This window comes from Drosophila navojoa, chromosome 5 (genome assembly GCF_054131105.1).
Source record: "Drosophila navojoa isolate 15081-1374.11 chromosome 5, UAZ_NAV_1.0, whole genome shotgun sequence".
Lineage (NCBI taxonomy): Eukaryota > Metazoa > Arthropoda > Insecta > Diptera > Drosophilidae > Drosophila > Drosophila navojoa.
The window spans coordinates 26,463,602-26,482,689 of record NC_142893.1 but is presented as its reverse complement, the minus strand read 5'-3'; the positions used below and the strand labels follow the sequence as shown (position 1 = coordinate 26,482,689).

Here is a 19,088-nt window from a genome sequence, read left to right as displayed (position 1 = left end):
CCCGGTCAACAACGGATGCGCTAAACAAAGTTGTTGGTCTGGCCACCTCCGCCATTCATGGCACAAGATGGAAGCATGGGACGAAGCAATACTGCATTATTGCGACCCTGGACGTAAAGAATGCCTTCAATACAGCTAGTTGGGATATGATACTGAATGCGCTGTCACAATATAATATCCCTAAATATCTTAAAGAAACAATAAAGAGTTACTTCAGAGGAAGAACACTGGTATACAATACGAGTGAGGGTCCCCAAACTCATACATTGTCAGCTGGAGTACCCCAAGGCTCAGTGCTGGGGCCTCTCCTATGGAATATCATGTACGACGGCGTACTGCGCTTGGAACTACCAACAGGTGCGCACACCATCGGCTTTGCTGATGATGTAGCTGTCGTAGCCATAGGAAAGGAACTCAAAGATACAGAGGATATGTGCAGCGAAAGTATCAATCGCATACGGAGCTGGTTGACTGGAGCTGGGCTCGAGCTAGCGGCACACAAAACTGAAGTTGTCCTAGTCAGCAGTCGCAAAAGAGTGGAAACTGCCAATATAAAGATCGGCAGCGTCACCATTGCGTCAAAGAGGGCGATAAAGTATCTTGGTGTCATGATAGAAACAAGATTAACTTTCCGCGAGCACTTAGAGTATGTGCAAAAAAAGGCAGCTGATTCTTGTAGAGCTCTCTCGAGAATTATGCTTAACACGCGGGGACCTAAACAGCAACGACGTCTCCTTCTAATGAGCGTCATTAGGTCCGTCATCCTCTACGCTGCGCCCATATGGGCAAGAGCGATGGCAACGCCGAGCTACAGCCGGGGCATTTGCGCGATCTACAGACTGAGCGCAATCAGAGTCAGCTGCGCTTTCAGGACTATCTCCGATGACGCGGCGCTCGTCATAGCTGGTATGGTACCGCTGGAGTACTTGGTCGCCGAAGCCGTGGAGCGAAATTCGCACGCGCCTGCGCGACCCAACGCTATCAGGGCGAATAGCATTGCACGATGGCAAAGGAAGTGGAATAGCTAAAGGGCGGTGGACGCACAAGCTCATCCCGGAGCTTGAACCATGGGTCAACCGCAAGCACGGCGAGGTAAACTTCAACCTTACGCAGATCCTCTCGGGACATGGATGCTTTCGGAGCTATTTGAAGCGCTTCGGCCACGAGGAATCTGACGAGTGCCCCTGGTGCGAGCGAGGGCACGTGGAAGACGCCAACCACATTCTTTTCGAATGTGGACGGTTCCTGGAGGAGAGGCGTCGTCTGGAAGAGGCAGTGGGCCGCTCCATCAGAGCGGACAACATTGTCAACACCATGCTGGAATCGGAGGAAGCTTGGGAACAAACAAGCACCTTCGCGGCCACAGTGATGATGGAGCTCCGAAGAGTCGAGCGAATGAGAAGTCGAGCTGTCCCAGGCTAAGGTAGCGCACAGTGCTTGCGAAGCAATGCTTTACGGCCGTCCCGCAAGCATCGCGCACTATCCTAGCCACCACGCAACTAGCACCTTGTATTATTATATAAAAACTGTTAATAAACGAATATAAAAAAAAAAAAAAAAAAAAAAAAAAACACGCACACACACACACACACACACACACACACACACACAAACAAACAAACAAACACACGCACACACATACACATACAAACAAACACACGCACACACACACGCATATATAGGCGATTGCACTTGGGTTGCACTGCAGTGTTGGCAATATAATGACAACTTATTTGTTGAATAATTTAATTTCTAGACGTACGATCGTAATGAAACTTTCAGAATTATAATGTTTAAATGTATGTGTATACCGAAGGACAAGTCTCTAGTATTTGATATACGACTTTTACAAAGATGAGGGTGAGGGGGTGGATTTAGGGGTGAGGGTAAATTTTAACAAAAACCGAAATTGTATAAAATTCATCTTAATATACATTTTAAATTTGGAGACTCTAGCTTGAAAGATGTAGGAGATATAATTTTTAAACTGATCTTCGATAAGGTTTTTTATCGATAAAAAAGTATCGGAATGAGTTATCGTTTTTTAGTGATAAACTCGATCTGCGCGTGATATATACGGACATTTTAAAAAAAAGTTGAAGTCTCTAGCTCTTATATCTTCTGAAATCGACGCGTTCATACATACTTTTCACCACATCACAGCGAAATTTTTATACAACCTTTTTAGTTGGTCGTTGAGATGCGAAAGAAAGAGGAAATATGGCCGATCCCATGAAGCGGCAAGTCATCGCTTGGGAACAGTTTTTTATGGCCTAGAGAGTGACAATTTCTCCTGTTATTAATGCAGGTTCGGGATTGCCACATCCGTGATCGCGTTCCACTATGCTAAGCCACTCCTTGCTCAGCGGATTGCCTACTTTTAGGCTGTTTCTTTTTCCCTCACGGTGCTCATGGTGAAAATGCTTTCGCGACGAATGTGCACGCACACACTCTCCCTTGCTACATGTATTACGAGTATTTGTATGCCTGTGTGCGAAGCTCTTGCTGCCTGTAGGAATGTTAAAGCCCAGCATTTGCAGTTGGTCGATCTTGTGCAGTGCTCACATACATATATACATATGTATGTATGTACATATATACACTTGATTGTGTGTACGCATGCGCTGCTGTTTTTGTATGCCTATGTGATTTCATATGTGCGTGTGTGTATGTGCATGTGTGCATGGGAGATGAACATTGGCGTGTGCCTGCCTCAACTTAGAATGATGTGAACGATTTTGGGCTCGATTGAAGAGGCGCGCTTATATTTATATAAGTAGCTGTATTGACTAGCTAAAGCGACAAGTGCATTAATTTGTTTTTGTGGAGACTTCAGATTTACTGTATATATAACTATGATGAATACAAACATTTTGTGAATATTTGGTAAAACATATTTCGGATACCACGCCCCCTTCACCCAAGTTTGTCAAAAGCGTATTTCAAGTACTAGAGACTTGTGCTTTGGAATGCACACCCACGTCTGTCCGTATATTTGAACGCGTCGATTTCCGAAGCTTATCTTTAAAAGTCGATTACTATTCCCGATCGATTATCGATTAAAAACATTATCAGTTAAGACAGATGCCACTGTAGCTAATTATCCAATAGATAGTTTCATTAAATTCGGTTAAGTCAATCGACGAATAACAAAATATTTGGCCAATTGACAAACGCACGTGCAGCAGCTACAATAGTTTTCCTATACATGTGCACACATACATTCAAACTTCTTCTAACACATTCTAACAATCACATCAGCAGTTAATTTCGTTTAGTTCTGCTAAAATGGCGCCGCAGCAGTGAATGTGTTTCAGTTTAGCCGTTGCAGTTTCAAACAATGAGGTGGCGTCGTGGTAAAGACATGGCGCTAGATAGCGAGGTCCCGGGTTCAAACCCAGGGCGCGTCGTAGTTCTTTTTATACCCTGAACCCATTGAAAATGGGAAATCAGAGTAAATTGGTTTTGTTGAAATGTATGTAACAGGCAGAAGGAGGCGTGGCAGACCCCACAAGGAATTTATATCTGTCCGTTTGTATGAACGCGTTGATCTCAGAAGATATAAGAGTTGGAGACTTAAACTTTTTTTTTAATGTCCGTATATATCGCGCGCATATCGAGTTTATAACTAAAAAACGATAACTCATTCCAATACTTTTTTATCGATAAAAAACCTTATCGAAGATCACTTAAAAAATTATATCTCATACATCATTATAGCTAGAGTATTTTATACATTTTCGGTTTTTGTTAATTCACCCCCCCGCCCCTATATCCACCTCCTCACCATCATCTTTGTAAAAGTCGTATATCAATACTAGAGACTTGAGCTTCGGTATACACATACATTTATACTAGAGCTGGAGCACCATCAATGGAACAATCGATATAATCGATGGAAATTTATTTTTTCGATACATCAATGGAAATTTCTCGATGGTCAATATATCGACAATTTAATTTAAGTGGAGAGTTTGCACGTGTAGTCAGAAATCTTGTCTTCTTATTTTATTTGTTTTCAGATTTACAAAATAACTATTGCAATTCAACATTGTAGCGAACCAAATCAATCTATTTCCTCCCAACTGGCAGTTCCTCATTTAATATGGACAAATTTGTCGCTACGTCGAGTGTTATATGCAAAATCATTTGTAGTCTGATTTCAATGTATTCTGTAATGTCTTAGAAAAAGATGTTGTTGCCCCTACGACTTCAACAACTTCAAGTCCACCTAACGCCGCTGCTCCCATCGATCGCAAACGAAAAAAATGCGTTTCGGAAGTTTAGTCCCATTTTGACCGCTTAATTAACAAAGTCTTTGCCAGATGTCGACATTGCGGCAAAGAATACCGCACAAGTGGGAACACATCTAATTTGATGGAGCACTTAAGACGAGTCCACCCATTTGAGCAAAATACTGAAAAGACCAAAAGTACAACCAACTTAAAATCATTTTTTCTTCGTAGCGAGTGCTATAGTTCTACGTCGACCAGGAAGGCGCAAATTGACAAGTCCCTTGCTCGCATGGTGGTACTTGATTTGCAGCCTTTTTCAATAGTCGAAAATGAGGGTTTTAAAAATTTAATAAAAACACTTGATGAGAAATATATTTTGCCAAGCCGTCCATACTTGAAAAACGTGCTGTTGAAGAACATGTACCAGGATTCGTTGCGAAAACTGAGATCATTAATAAATAATATTGATTTTTGCTCATTGACTACGGATCACGGACATCACGAGCCAATGTGAGCTATATTACGGTAACATGTCACTTCATTAACAATTTTAAGCTCAAATCTGCTGTACTGTCGACGCAACCGCTTGTGGACCAAACGAATCACAATAATGATAATATTGCCACAACATTAAGACTGATATTTGACAAAGTGCAAATGATTGTCACGGATAATGCGGCATCCATGATCAAGGCATGTGATATTTAAAACAAGTAAGAAGACTCAAGTCGAGACTGCTCGACTAGGAGATACCCTGAACCCTCCAAGCTGATATTCTTATCATTCTGCACCTCTTTTATGCACGCACACATACATACACATGCATCCACCCTCACGCGCCTGCGCTCTGCTAACTGCGTAGTAAGTAGCGACTGCGCTTGGGCTGCGCTGCAGTGTGGGCAATAGTATAAGAATTTATTTGATGAATAACTTTTTTTGTAGACATGCAATCTTAATGAAATTTTCGGAGCGTAATCATATGGTCAAAATGTGTGTACATTCTAAAGCACAAGTCTCTAGTACTTGAAATACGTTTTTTACAAATTGGGGGCGAAGGGGGCGTGGTATCCAAAATCTGTTGATTACAAAATGTTTGTATTCATCATATATATATACACAGTAAATCTGAAGTCTCTATGTCTAATAGTGCTCCAATGAGTCTCAAAAAACGAAATCAATTTTTCGATTATTCTCGATAAAAAAGTTATCAGATGAGTTATCGAAAAAATAATAATAATAGCAAACTCGTACTCCGTATGGTATACACGAGTATGCACAAAAAATTTCAGCTCTCTAGCTCTTATATCTTCTGAGATCTCGGCGTTCATACGGACGGACGGACGGACGGACAGACGGACAGGGCTATATCGACTCAGCTCGTCGTGCTGATCAAAAATATATATACTTTATGGGGTCTGCGATGATTCCTTCTGCCTGTTACATACTTTTACACAAAAACATTATACCCTGATTTCCCATTTTCAATGGGTTCAGGGTATAAAAAAAGCACTTGCCCTGCTTCATGCAAGACGTTATTGCAGAAAATAATGTCAAACCAATATTAAACATTGTCAAACGGATTGTGGCATTCGTTAAAAGCAGCGCCATTGCCAATGCAAAATTTAAAAATGCGCAGGCCACAGACACTCCCTTAAAATTGGTGCAAGAGGTCCCAACAAGATGGAACAGCTCTTATTATATGCTGCAACGGGTCCTCCGAACGAGGGAACCGCTTATTGAGACTCTTTTAAAATCTCAAAATGCGCCGATTCCCTTATCGAAGGACCAGTTCCGCATTATTGAGGATCTATGTTCTTTATTTGAGCCTTTTGAGACGGCAACAAAACATTCATCGGCGTCAAATACTGCTACGATTTCACTCATCATTCCAGCAGTGCTGGCTTTGACAAAAAGTTTGGAGGAATTGGTGCCCAAAATGAAAACAGTAGTCGGTACGGAATCTGGTCTTTTTTTAAAAAACGCAGTTAAAACAAGTAAGAACGTTGCAGTCGGGCGCTACCGACTGCGGAGTACTCATTCACAGTCCCTATGTAAATTTAATTTAATTTGGCTTTAAAAAAATTTAGTACAAAACAATTATGCATTTTGATTGATATTGTAGCTTTTGGTAATTTTTATCGAGTAATCGATAATTATTATATTGATCGTGCACTTTTTGAGTACAAATGTATGGTAATTTTCGTTAATAGCTTTCGGTCACACCTATTGCAGATTCTTAAGCGTTTGCATTCTAAGAATTGCGATTGATTTCTGGATTTTCTAGCTGTTATTGTAGTTTTGTCATATGACGCTCTGTTATTAGCTTATTGTATTTTAGCTACCAGATTGTCAAGCAAAACGATTGCGTGGGTGATAGAGGCGTCGCAAGTTATGTTACAGCGGCGGAGGTTCAAAGCCCCTTCAAAGTTGTGTGTTTTTTTCATACATTTTTCGTTTTTTATAAAATAGATACTTATTTTATTCTTTTTTCTAATTGAAAAATTTTATAAGTTTAAATTTGTTTCTTCTTAAATAGCCCTCATATATGTATGTACGCATTCATGCATGTATATGTATGTATGTACATAAGTCTGCACGCATATGTAGCATCAAGCATTCCAGCTCATTTGTATGTGTGTATGTATGTACACATAAATGCATAATCTGGCGTTCAAATAAGACTGATTTGTTTTGCTTTGTTCTTGAATTTACCATCCGCTACTCTCATAACAAGAATCTTATTTTTATACCCTGAACCCATTGAAAATGGGAAATCAGGGTATAATGGTTTTGTTATACCCTGAACCCATTGAAAATGGGAAATCAGGGTATAATGGTTTTGTTAAAAGTATGTAACAGGCAGAAGGAGGCGTGGCAGACCCCACAAAGTATATATATTCTTGATCAGGGCGACAAGCTGAGTCGATTTGGCCCTGTCCGTCTGTCTGTCCGTCCGTCCGTCCGTCCGTCCGTATGTATGAACGCGTCGATTTCAGAAGATATAAGAGCTAGAGACATCAATTTTTTTTTAAATGTCCGTATATATCACGCGCATATCGAGTTTATCACTAAAAAACGATAACTCATTCCGATATTTTTTTATCGATAAAAAACCTTATCGAAGATCACTTAAATAATTATATCTCCTACATCTTTCAAGCTAGAGTTTCCAAATTTAAAATGTATATTAATGTATTATATGTATTTTAGACAATTTCGGTTTTTGTTAAAATTTACCCCCCACCCCTAAATCCACCCCCTCACCCTCATCTTTGTAAAAGTCGTATATCAAATACTAGAGACTTGAGCTTCGGTATACACATAAATTTAAACATCATGATTACGTTCTGAAAGTTTCATTACGATCGTACGTCTAGAAATTAAATTATTCAACAAATAAGTTTTCATTATATTGCCAACACTGCAGCGCAACCCAAGCGCAATCGCCTGTATATGCGTGTGTGTGTGTGTGCTAACTATTATTGAAATATCAGTTGATTGTAGGGTTCACGGGATCTCGTAGTCGAGCAGTCTCGACTAGAGCTTTCATTCTTGTTGGATTTCATTTTAATTACAATTTTTGATAGTAGGTGGTGGCGCTGTCAGCAAAGGCGCCGGTTCAATTTGTTTTTGTTCTTTTAACAAACATGACTTGGGTGCGAGTTCAAATCCCGCGGAAAACTCTTTTTTGTAAATTGCAAATTTTGTTATTTTAGCTTCTTTTATATTTTTTAAATATTTAAATTTTATTTTTAAATTTTATAAAAATGTTTCCTTCCGTGTTATCGATGCCTATTAAGCCTATTTGTAAATACATGTACATACATAGATAGCTCAAGCATATAAATGTCGCAATTCGATACTACGAATGCCGATTGCCACGCCCCTAGTGGCCGTAGACACCTCATTTTTGGCCAGTTCTTAGAAAGAACTAACGGTAACGTAAATGCGAAATTTGAATGCTTACGCTCAAAAATTTTAAAATTACAGGGTATTTTTCGATATGCAACGCCCCCAAAGAGACGTGACAATTATTTTTGGGGCATTGATAGAGGAGGTTACCAGTAACTCAACTATCCGAATTTGAAGCTTCTAGCTCTTAAACTGTAGGAGATATAAAGTTTTGCGGTTTACCACGCCCCCTTTGGGCGGACATATATCCACTATAGCTTGTTGAACTTGGGTGGTCAACTCGCGTATATATACCAAATTCAAGTCTGTAGCATCAATAGTGCCCAAAATATAGCCAAATTTGAAAAATCACTATATCTTCACGTCCGATTTGCCACGCCCCTATTAGACATAAAATTTTTTCATCAGTCATTATAGAATTATAGCATTAGCTCACATGAAATTTGAAATTTGAACGTTCTAGCTTTAGAACTTTAGGAGATACAGTTTTATCTGATTTGCCACGCCCCCAATGGGCGTAGATATATCCACCATAGCTTTTTGGACTTGGGGGGTCAACGCGGATCTACATACCGAATTTCAACTTTCTAGCTTTTCAACTAACATGATTTCTAGTATATCGGAAAATGCATTTTCCGATTGGCCACGCCCCTAGTGGGCGGATCGGGAAAATTTTAACACTTTATAAATCGGAGATATACACGAGTATGTGTTCCAAATTTCAAGTCTCTAGCTTCAATAGCGGCGAAATGAACTGCGTTCATACGGACAGACGGACAGACGGACGGACAGCAAGACAGACATTGCACAAAACCAATATACTAATTCACTTCGTGAATGAGTATAAAAAGATTATATCCATATGAGAATCGGGCTGGCCCAAGACTAGGAACTCTGCTTGATGCTCGGTTTAAAAAGGAAGGATTCCAGAATGCAGGGAATGCGCAACAAGCTGCATTGGCTTAAGAGGAAGAGATGTGCTCTATCAAAGATTGTGCGACAAATCATGATTTAAATGAGGAACTGCCGAAAGAGAATAGGTCGCCATTTTTATTCAAATTTATGAAGCAACAAGAAAGAAAGCTCTAGTCGAGACTGTTCGACTACGAGATCCCCTGAACCCTACAATCAACTGATATTTCAATAATAGTTAGCACACACACACGCACACACACACACGCATATACAGGCGATTGCGCTTGGGTTGCGCTGCAGTGTTGGCAATATAATGAAAACTTATTTGTTGAATAATTCAATTTCTAGACGTACGATCGTAATCAAACTTTCAGAACGTAATCATAATGTTAAAATGTATGTGTATACCGAAGCTCAAGTCTAAAGTATTTGATATATGACTTTTACAAAGATGAGGGTGAGGGGGTGGATTTAAGGGTGGGGGGTAAATTTTAACAAAAACCGAAATTGTCTAAAATACATCTTAATATACATTTTAAATTTGGAGACTCTAGCTTGATGTAGGAGATATAATTATTTAAGTGATCTTCGATAAGGTTTTTTATCGATAAAAAATATCGGAATGAGTTATCGTTTTTTAGTGATAAACTCGATATGCGCGTGATATATACGGACATTTTAAAAAAAAGTTGAAGTCTCTAGCTCTTATATCTTCTGAAATCGACGCGTTCATACATACGGACGGACGGACGGACGGACGGACGGACAGACGGACGGACAGGGCTAAATCGACTCAGCTCGTCGCCCTAAATCCACACATTTATATCTCCTACATTTTTAGAGCTATAGTCTCCAAATTTTGAAAATATATTCCAATGCATTTTATACAATTTCGGTTTTAGTTATATTTTGGATACCGGCTCCAAATTCACCAGAATCCCCAGTGAAGGTCAGATGCTAGTATAGCTAATTGTGAATGATTTGACATGTTTTTTTTAAATGCCAAATATTCAATAGAATATGTAGATCATATGCTGATCATTAAATTCGGTTTAGTCAATCGACGTTAAAAAATAACAAAATGTTTGGCCAATTAACAAACGCACGTGCTGCAGCAACAGCAGTTTTCCAATACGAGTGCACACATACATTCAAACATCTTCTAGAACATTCTTAGAATCACATCAGAGTTAGTTTCGTTTAGTTCTGCTAGATGGCGTTGCATCAGTGAATCTATTGCAGTTTTGACTTTGCAAATGAGAACAGCGGAGTGGTGTCATGGTAGAGGGCGCGGCGCTCGATCGCGAGGTCTCCGGTTCAAATCCTGCTGGGCGTATTGTGGTTTTCTTTTAATTGCTTAAAAATTTTTATATATTTGATTAAATTTCTCTTATATTTTTTCAAAAATCGAAATTGAAATTTTAACCATACTATATGTACGTTTTTATTAGTTTGGTTGCTCTTGCACATTCTTAAAGTCACATCAGCAGTTAGTTTGACTTAGATTTGGTAGATGGCGCTGTAGCAGTGAATCTATTTCAGTTTTGACATTGAATATCAGGACAGAAGGGTGGCGTCAAGGTAGAAAGCGCGACGTTTGATCACGAGGTTTCGGGTTCAAACCCAGAGCATGACGTAATTCTTTTTTGTTTAATTGTTTCAAAATTTTTATATATTTAATTAAATGAGTTTTCTATTTCATTTATATTTTTAAATACATCGAAATTGAAATTTGAACCATACTAAATGTGCTTTTCTATTAGTTTGGTTCAGGGTAGTATCTAGTCGAGCGCTCTCGACTAGAGTTCTCTTACTTGTTTTTATTTTATTTTATTTTTTAGATTAATGAAAATCAAGTAAATGGCCTTAGTCGCTGCGCCTTGAAATATTTATCAATTCCGGCAAGCTCCGTAGAGTCGGAACGCATTTTTAGTAAGGCAGGAGCGATCATCACCGACCGATGAAGTTGTTTAAAAGAAAAGAATGTAAACCAAATCATTTTTCTGAACAAAAATCAATGGTTGGAGAATGAAGTTGATCTAGAAAATGAAGCTTTATTATAGTAGTAAGATTTGAAAGTCAAATGGTCTCTTATACTTTTTTTTTATTATTTTTGTTAAGCAACTGAAATGGAGAATGAAGTTGATCTTGAAATTTAAGCTTTATTATAGTAGTAAGACTTGAAAGTGAAATGATTTTTTATATTTTTGTATTTTTTGTTATTATTATTTTTGTTAAGCAACTGAAAGAAACTCATTGTATATTTTTAGGAAAACTGGACTGAATAAACCTTGTTTGTTGAACCTTAGCATTCATAGTATGTAAATATGTATCTAATTTGCAACATTTTTTATTTTAATATATAACAAAATTTTCGATGGAACCATCGATTATATCGATGGTTTAAACCATCGTTGGGAAAACCATCGAGTATCGTCTCTATCGATGGTTCTCCAGCTCTAATTTATCCATCATGATTACGTTCTGAAAGTTGCATTACGATCGTACGTCTAGAAATTAAATTATTCCATAAATATGTTCTCATAATATCGCCAACACTGCAGCGCAGCCCAAGCGCGATCGCCTGTATATGCATGTGTGTGTGTGTGTGTGTGTGTGTGTGTGCCTGTGTTTGTTTGTATGCTTATGTGTGTGTGTGCGTGTGTGGGTGCTAATTATTATTGAAATATCAGTTGCTTGTAGGGTTCAGGGGATCTCGTAGTCGAGCAGTCTCGACTAGAGCTTTCTTACTTGTTCATTTTAATTTTTTGAGCGTGAGCATCCAAATTTTGCAGTAAGGTTACCGTTAGCTGTTCTATGAGCTGGCCAAAAGTCACTGGTTCTGTACTAAGCACTCAAAACATTTTTTAACTTTTACAAATTTGGCGAAAATACGGCGACTCTAGTTGTGCAGTGCATATATATATATATATATATATATATATATATATATATATATATATATATATCTTTGATAATAAAATGACTGAACTTACCTCCCTTCGAAGTTCCAAAATATTGACTCCGCATGTTGAGTTAAAAGCCTTACAATATTCTTCTTTAATAGTAGAGCCGTCAGGTGTTGCAAAAAGATATTCCATAATATTTCTTTCATAACCACTTATAAGATGTTTCTCCTTAAAGACTCGTTGTTTTAAAGCCGAGGAAAAGTCTTTGGTCACTTTATTTTTTATAAGGCATATACTGACCGATGGAAAAGTGTTCAGCCAATGAATATACGTTGTCCTTATTCCTATGCTTGTTGAATCATTATTAAACCTTGTGAACATAATAAGAAATATGGAGCCCATATTCCATCCCGAAATAACAAATAGGCATATCCAAAATAATCTGTTGATTAAGAACAATTTCATATAAAATGGGTTCAAATACAAAATATTTTCGGCGTTACCTTTTCTTATAAAAAATCAATTTTAATAAGTTTATCATATGTCTGATTAAAGAACTCCTTTTTTTAATCTATCACATTACCACGTACTGTTCTTATACTGAATTCATTGAAAATAGATATAAATAGGTATAGGTATAGGATATAATAGTTTTGTGAAGAAGTAAGTAACGGGCAAAAGAAATCATCGCAGACCCGATAAAGTATATATATTCTTGAGCTGAGTCGATATAGCCCTGTCCATCCGTCCGTCCGTCCGTATGAGTGCGTCGATCTCAGAAGTTACATAAGCTAGAGAGCTGAAATTTAGCATGCATACTCGTGCATACCATACGCAGTACGAGTTTGCTTTATTTTTTCGATAAATCATCCGATAACTTTTGTATCGAGTATAATCGAAAAAACTGATTTTGTTTTTTCAGCCTCATTTGAACACTCTTAGACCTAGAGACTTCAGGTTTACTGTGTATATACATATGATGAAAATCAGAAGCTCTTATATCATCTGAGATCAACGTGTTCAAACTCGAACGGACAGACCGACAGGGCCAAATCGACTCAGCTCGTCGCCCTCATCAAGAATATATATACTTTGTAGGGTCTGCCACGCCTCCGTCTGCCTGTTTCATTCTTTTAACAAAACCATGATAGCCTGATTTTCCATTTTCAATGGGTTCAGGGTATAAGAATTATGATGATGAAAAGCGCGGACGGCGTTGAGTTCTAACCCAATATCATCTCACTCGACTAACAAGCTAACAAGTAAGAACATTGCAGTCGGGCGTTACCGACTGCAGAATACTCATTCACAGCCCATCAGCAATTTAGTAGCCAATTTAGACACTTAAACAAGCTAACCGTAACCTAGCTGCAAAATTTGGATGCTTGCGCTCCAACAATGAGAAAATTACAGTGAAATGAGTATAGTGATTTTATCCAATGTCCGTCTTGCTGTCCATTGAACGCAATTTTTTATCGACAAAAACAAGTATGAACGCTATTGAAGCGAGAGACTTCAAATTCTGGAACGTATACTCTGGTATATCTCCGATCTATAAAGTGTTAAAATTACTACTAGGGGCGTGGAAAATCGTAAAGTGCATTTTCCGATATGCCAGAATTCATATCAGTTGAAGAGCTAAAAAACTGAAATTCGGTGTGTAATTCCGCATCTACGCCCATTGGAGCGTGGCAAATCGGGCAAAACTGCATCTCCTGGAGTTTATAAAAAAAAAGCGAAAAAGATTTGGTGGATATATGTCCGCCCACAGGGGGGCGTAAGCCGCAAAAGTATTGTGAGGAGCAATATAGGTATGCACGTATTAATGTATATGAACGTACGTATTTGCTGTGCGTTTATACGCATATACGTGCATACACATGTTGCTCCACACAGCGACGCGAATACTGTAGGAGCGACCCTCGCACTGGAAAGGGGGTCAAAGTCCTGTTGGAGGCGGTCTCTTTTGCTCCTACAGATTCAGCAATGGGTTCGCGTCGCACGCACGACGATCATTAGTGACCGTTAGCCGAGGTGCCGTTCGGGCCGGGTGATAGTAGTGGACACTTTCACTCGCAGGGCACCAACAGTACTTCGGCCAATGGGAGGCTGCCACGCAATTTGGCGGGAAAGTGGCGTCACCCAGATCACGTCACTTTACCGTTTTTATGGGCATGAGCGGCTGAAAGGCCCCGCTGGGGCCTGTGGCTGGGCTATAAAAGGCCACCGGCGGCTCCATACGGGATGATTAAGTGAGGATTAGATGAGAGGAGACTACGAGTGAAAAGTGATTAGTGAAAGTCAGAGTGCCGTGAAAGTCAACGCGAGTGGTAAAGCAGGACTCCCAGGACTTCAAAGGACAGCAAAGACATCGGGGGAACAGCAAGGACATCGTGGGAACAGCAAGGACATCCAGTGGGAATCTTTGCGACAACGAAAGAGGCAACTAGCATCATCAGCGGCTCCGATCAGGACATCGGTGCACATCAGCGGCTTAAACGAGGCCTGCACATCTGAGTAAGTTCACGTAGGCTTGCGCAAGAGAAGCGTTTGTGAGTGAAAACGAAGCTAGTGTGGTGCTGTGAGCGAGTGGCATAGTAGGAGAGGCCTGCATATCTGAGCGAACCGCCAGAGTTTACAGACCGAAGTCCTGGCGTTTCCCGAATCGTCCTGGTGAACTAGCGTGTTTTTAGCACAACACTCTCCCAGCCGGAGTGCGTTGAACCAGCGCTCGGTAGGTGTGCTTCGCTAAAGCCAACCAGCGAACCAGCATAAATTTAAGTGACGTGTACATTGTAAACTTATTCAAGAGAATATACATTTACGCTATAAAACCTAAATTCACAAGAGACTAATTAATATCGCAGGGGCTTCAACAAATAAATTTGTTGGCCCAGCTTAGACTCGGGATAAACCGAAGGTTCGTTAAAACTGGCGCCCAACGTGTGGTCCTGCGTTAAGAATTTAATTACCATTTGTGACTATGGTGCGAGCGTGGGTGTATAACTTGAAGAAAGATGAGGTGCTGAGTTATGGTGACGAGTTCGGATTGAGCTTCTCAGGCACAGCAGCACGACTGCAGGATACGCGACAGGGTGAGATGAGAGCCGCATCCACCCCGCAACCTGAAAAAAGGCCACGACGACTCGGCAGTACACCCCAAGAATATCCAAAGGATGCCAAACAAGTACGAGAGTGGAGCTTCCGCTTTGACGGCACCACGAAGCCTTTGGAGTTCTTGGAGCAGGTGGAGTGGTCGGCGGACACATATGGCCTGGATCTGCCAGAGCTGCTGAAAGGCATGGCCTTGAAGTGGTACGTGGCCAACAAACAACACTGGACGGCGTGGGCGACGTTTGTGCGCAGCTTCCAGGAGTTTTTCTTGCCCAGAGGCTATCTGGAGAAGCTGGAGGACGACGTCAAACGCCGAAGGCAGATGGTAGATGAGAGCTTCAAGGTCTACATGGTGGAGATGCAGACTCTCATGCGGCCTCTGCGCTATGGGGCAGACCATGAGATGAAGCTCATCTACAATAACAGTCTGCCGGAGCTGCGTGCCTACGCCCGCCCGTATCAATTCCATAATCTGGTGGAATTGATGCACCTGGCAGACGAGCTCGAGGAGCTGGAGAAGGACCGCGAGAAGTAGCGGAAGCAGCCACGGCGATGTGAAGTATCGCCTCATGGACGATGAGGCGAAACCGTCTGGGGGCTTACGGAAGCTCAGGCCATACCTGGAAGGCTACAAATAGTGGTCACTGACCATATAGCTCTGAAGTGGCAGCATTCAGATTGGCCGATGGATCCGCGTTGGAGATAACAAAGAGGATAAATGTGGAGGTGAGTCTCGCAGGAAAGGCCGTAAAAATGACCCTGCTCGTCATGTCGGCGATGCTGGACCGCCTTATTCTGGGAATGGATTTCTTGTGCGCTATAGACACCACGTTGTATTGTGGCAGCGTGGCTCTCACAATGAGGATGAAGGACGAGCTGAACAGAGAGCCGTCGCTGAGAGGCGGGCCATACATATCGAAAAAGAGCGACCGGTCGGGAGGACCACAATCGCTCGCTCGATCAAGGACTCGCGAACAGGAACGGAAGAGAGGCCCCGAGGCACCGTGTTGGTCCACGACGCAGGAGGTGGGTGCGGTGTCAGCGGGCGAAGGACTGCCGGTCGATGAGCAGGGCGCGTCGAGGAGTGGCGGGCCACCTGCCCAGTCAATCGAAAGCGGTCACAAGACGCAGAAAGTGGGCGCGGTATCAGCGGACGAAGGACTGGCGGTCGATGAGCTGGGCACGTCGAGGAGTGGCGAGCCCCCCGCTCAGTCGACCAAGAGAGGTCGCAAGAAGCAGAAGGAAGAATACGTTAGGTGTCCTCAGCTAGCGAGGACGAAGGATTTGGGGAAAGGGCCGGAGGGGCGTCCCCCGGAAGTTAAGTTGGTGGGATTGGAGGCGGAGGACGTCGGCGAAATTCGGAGTAGTCAGTCACCGCAGAGTCCAATAGGCCAAGAAGAGGATGAGGAGAATACAGAGTCCTTTCCGGACGACACAGGGTGGCCGAAGGACCTGGAGGACGAGTTGAAGGAGTTCCTGGTAGCAGAGCTGGCGCTCTTCGAGGGAATGGACGGAGTGTCAAATATCGCCGAGCATAGTATAAGGATGCGGGATAATAAGCCTCTTAAGCAAAGATATTATCCCAAGAATCCGGCTATGAGGAAAGTGATCGACGAACAGGTAGACGAGTTGATTCGAGCTGGAGCCATCGAGCCTTCGCGCAGTCCGCATAGTGCGCCCATCGTATTGGTAAAGAAGAAGACCGGAGATTGGCGCAGGTGTGTGGACTACCGACAGCTAAATGCACACTCAATCCCAGACGGCTACCCTGTTCCGCGGATCAATCGTATCATCGAAAGGCTGAGACACGCGCGATATATATCCACCCTGGATTTGAAGAGCGGATACTGGCAGATCCACATGGCGGCGGACAGCAGAGAGTTCACGGCGTTCACCGTCCCGGGGAGAGGATTATTCCAATGGCAAGTGATGCCATTCGGTTTACATTCCGCGGGCGCTACGTTCCAGAGAGCGCTGGACACAGTAATAGGACCGGACATGGAGCCGCACGCTTTTGCGTATTTGGATGACATCGTGGTGATCGGCGCCACGAAAGCGCAGCATGTGGAGAACTTGAGGGAGGTCTTCCACCGGTTGAGGAAAGCCAACCTTCACATAAACCGGAAGAAATGCAGTTTCTTCAGAAAGAGGTTAGTCTACCTCGGACATATCATCAGCGAAGAAGGGATACGCACGGATCCCGCAAAGGTCGAGGCGATCCGCCGTTTTCCGGCACCCTCGACCATCAAGGAGTTACGGCAGTGTCTGGGAATGGCGTCGTGGTACAGGCGATTTGTTCCGAACTTCGCGTCAATGGTGGAACCAATGACGAGACTCTTTAAGAAGGGCCAGAAATGGGAATGGAATGAGGAGCAGGAGGAGGCATTGAAGGAACTCAAAGAGAGTCTCAGGACCGCGCCCGTGTTGGCGTGTCCAGACTTTTCGGCAAGGTTCGTGCTACAGACGGATGCCAGCGATTACGGCTTGGGCGCAATGCTCACGCAAGTGGTCGAAGGCGAGGAAAAGGTGATTGCATACGCCAGAAGGAAGATGTTGAAAGCTGAGCTCAATTATTCAGCTACAGAAAAGGAGTGCCTCGCGATTGTCTGGGCGATCAGGAAAATGCGGTGCTATCTCGAGGGCTATCGATTTGAGGTGGTTACAGATCACTTGGCGTTGAAGTGGCTCAACTCGATAGAGAGTCCCACGGGAAGGATCGCGAGATGGGCATTGGAGCTACAACAATTTCAGTTCGACATCCGCTATCGACGAGGGAAATTGTATGTTGTGGCCGACGCACTCTCTCGACAACCTGTGGAAAGCTGCCAGCGAATGACGGAGGCCAATCCCCCTTGCAAGTGGATAACGAGAATGCGTGGGAGGATCAAAGAGGAACCAGAGAAATTCCAAGATTATGTTGAGGAGAATGGACAGCTGTACCACAACCTTGGTCACCGGACGGACGATGAGGACTATATTCCCTGGAAGTTGTGCGTCCCAACTCACCAGCGGAAGAGAGTACTGCAGGAATGCCATGATGCCCCCACGGCAGAGCATCAAGGCGTGAGGAAAACGGTCTTGAGGTTGGCACAGCGATACTACTGGCCGGGGATGTTCCGGGAAGCGGCCAGGTATGTGAGGCGATGCGAGGAATGCCAGAAGTTTAAGAGCGAGCAACACAAGCCAGCGGGTCAGATGCTGACTAGGCAAGTAGCAGAGTCCATGGCGATTCTGTGCGCGGACTTCGTGGGTCCCTTGCCTCGGTCGAAGCGTGGGAACACGATGCGTTCGCTAAGTGGGTAGAACTGGTACCACTGAGGAGGGCCACAACAGCGCTGCTGCAGGCGGCGTTTAGAGAGCGCATTTTGGGTCGATTCGGAGTGCCTAAGATGTTCATCTGTGACAATGGCGCACAATTTGCGAGCAAAGGCTTCCGGTCTTTCATGGAATCCTACAAAAGGCGTCGAAGGACCAAGGCAGGTATTATAATCTGCGTCGACGAGAATGGAAGCCCGCGCTAGGGTCGATGGTCCTGCTGCGACAGCACCAGCTGTCCAGCGCAGCGGAGGGCTTCGCGGCGAAATTGGCTCCCAAATTCGATGGCCCTCACAGGGTGGTCTGCTTCATTTCTCCCAACGTGGTGCGACTCGCTCAGGTGGGCGAACGGAGAAGGAGGGTTGCCAACCTGTCCAAGCTTAAGCCTTTCTACACCGAGGAGGAAGAGGCCGGCGAAACCGCGTTGAGGAGGGAAACAGAGGAGGAGGAAAGATCCGAGCGGTCCAAATTAAACATGGGCACGCCGCTCGAAGAATAGAAGAAACTCGATTGCTTTGACCCCGCTATCCCCTTCTTTACTACCTCTTTGAGAAACCTCACTAATCTCATACTAACGCCCTAACCATTTTGGTCAAGAAGAGATCCGAGAGAGGGCGAGTATTAATGTTCTGATTCACACAGATAAGCGAAATGGAAGACGAAGTGATCGCGATCAGCAGCGACGAGG

General features: G+C 42.8%; 1 protein-coding gene and 2 long non-coding RNA genes across 3 annotated transcripts; 2 read left to right on the top strand and 1 right to left on the bottom strand.

Moving 5' to 3' along the window:
- Nucleotides 1–3,990: 3,990 nt before the first annotated feature.
- On the top strand, nucleotides 3,991–4,547 carry LOC108655414 (uncharacterized). Its single transcript, XR_001925814.3, has 2 exons — nucleotides 3,991–4,130; nucleotides 4,187–4,547. It is a non-coding gene; the product is annotated as an uncharacterized LOC108655414 (long non-coding RNA).
- LOC149091272 (uncharacterized) lies at nucleotides 4,416–11,523 on the bottom strand. Its single transcript, XR_016197102.1, has 2 exons — nucleotides 11,054–11,523; nucleotides 4,416–4,546 (listed from the first exon to the last, which is right to left on the bottom strand). It is a non-coding gene; the product is annotated as an uncharacterized LOC149091272 (long non-coding RNA).
- Nucleotides 4,654–9,216, top strand: LOC149091273 (uncharacterized). The gene is given in 5 exon segments (XM_089261994.1): nucleotides 4,654–4,723; nucleotides 4,726–4,940; nucleotides 5,743–6,229; nucleotides 7,759–7,765; nucleotides 8,990–9,216. Coding segments are annotated over 5 exon segments (903 nt in total). The 3' UTR covers nucleotides 9,114–9,216.
- Nucleotides 11,524–19,088: the final 7,565 nt, after the last annotated feature.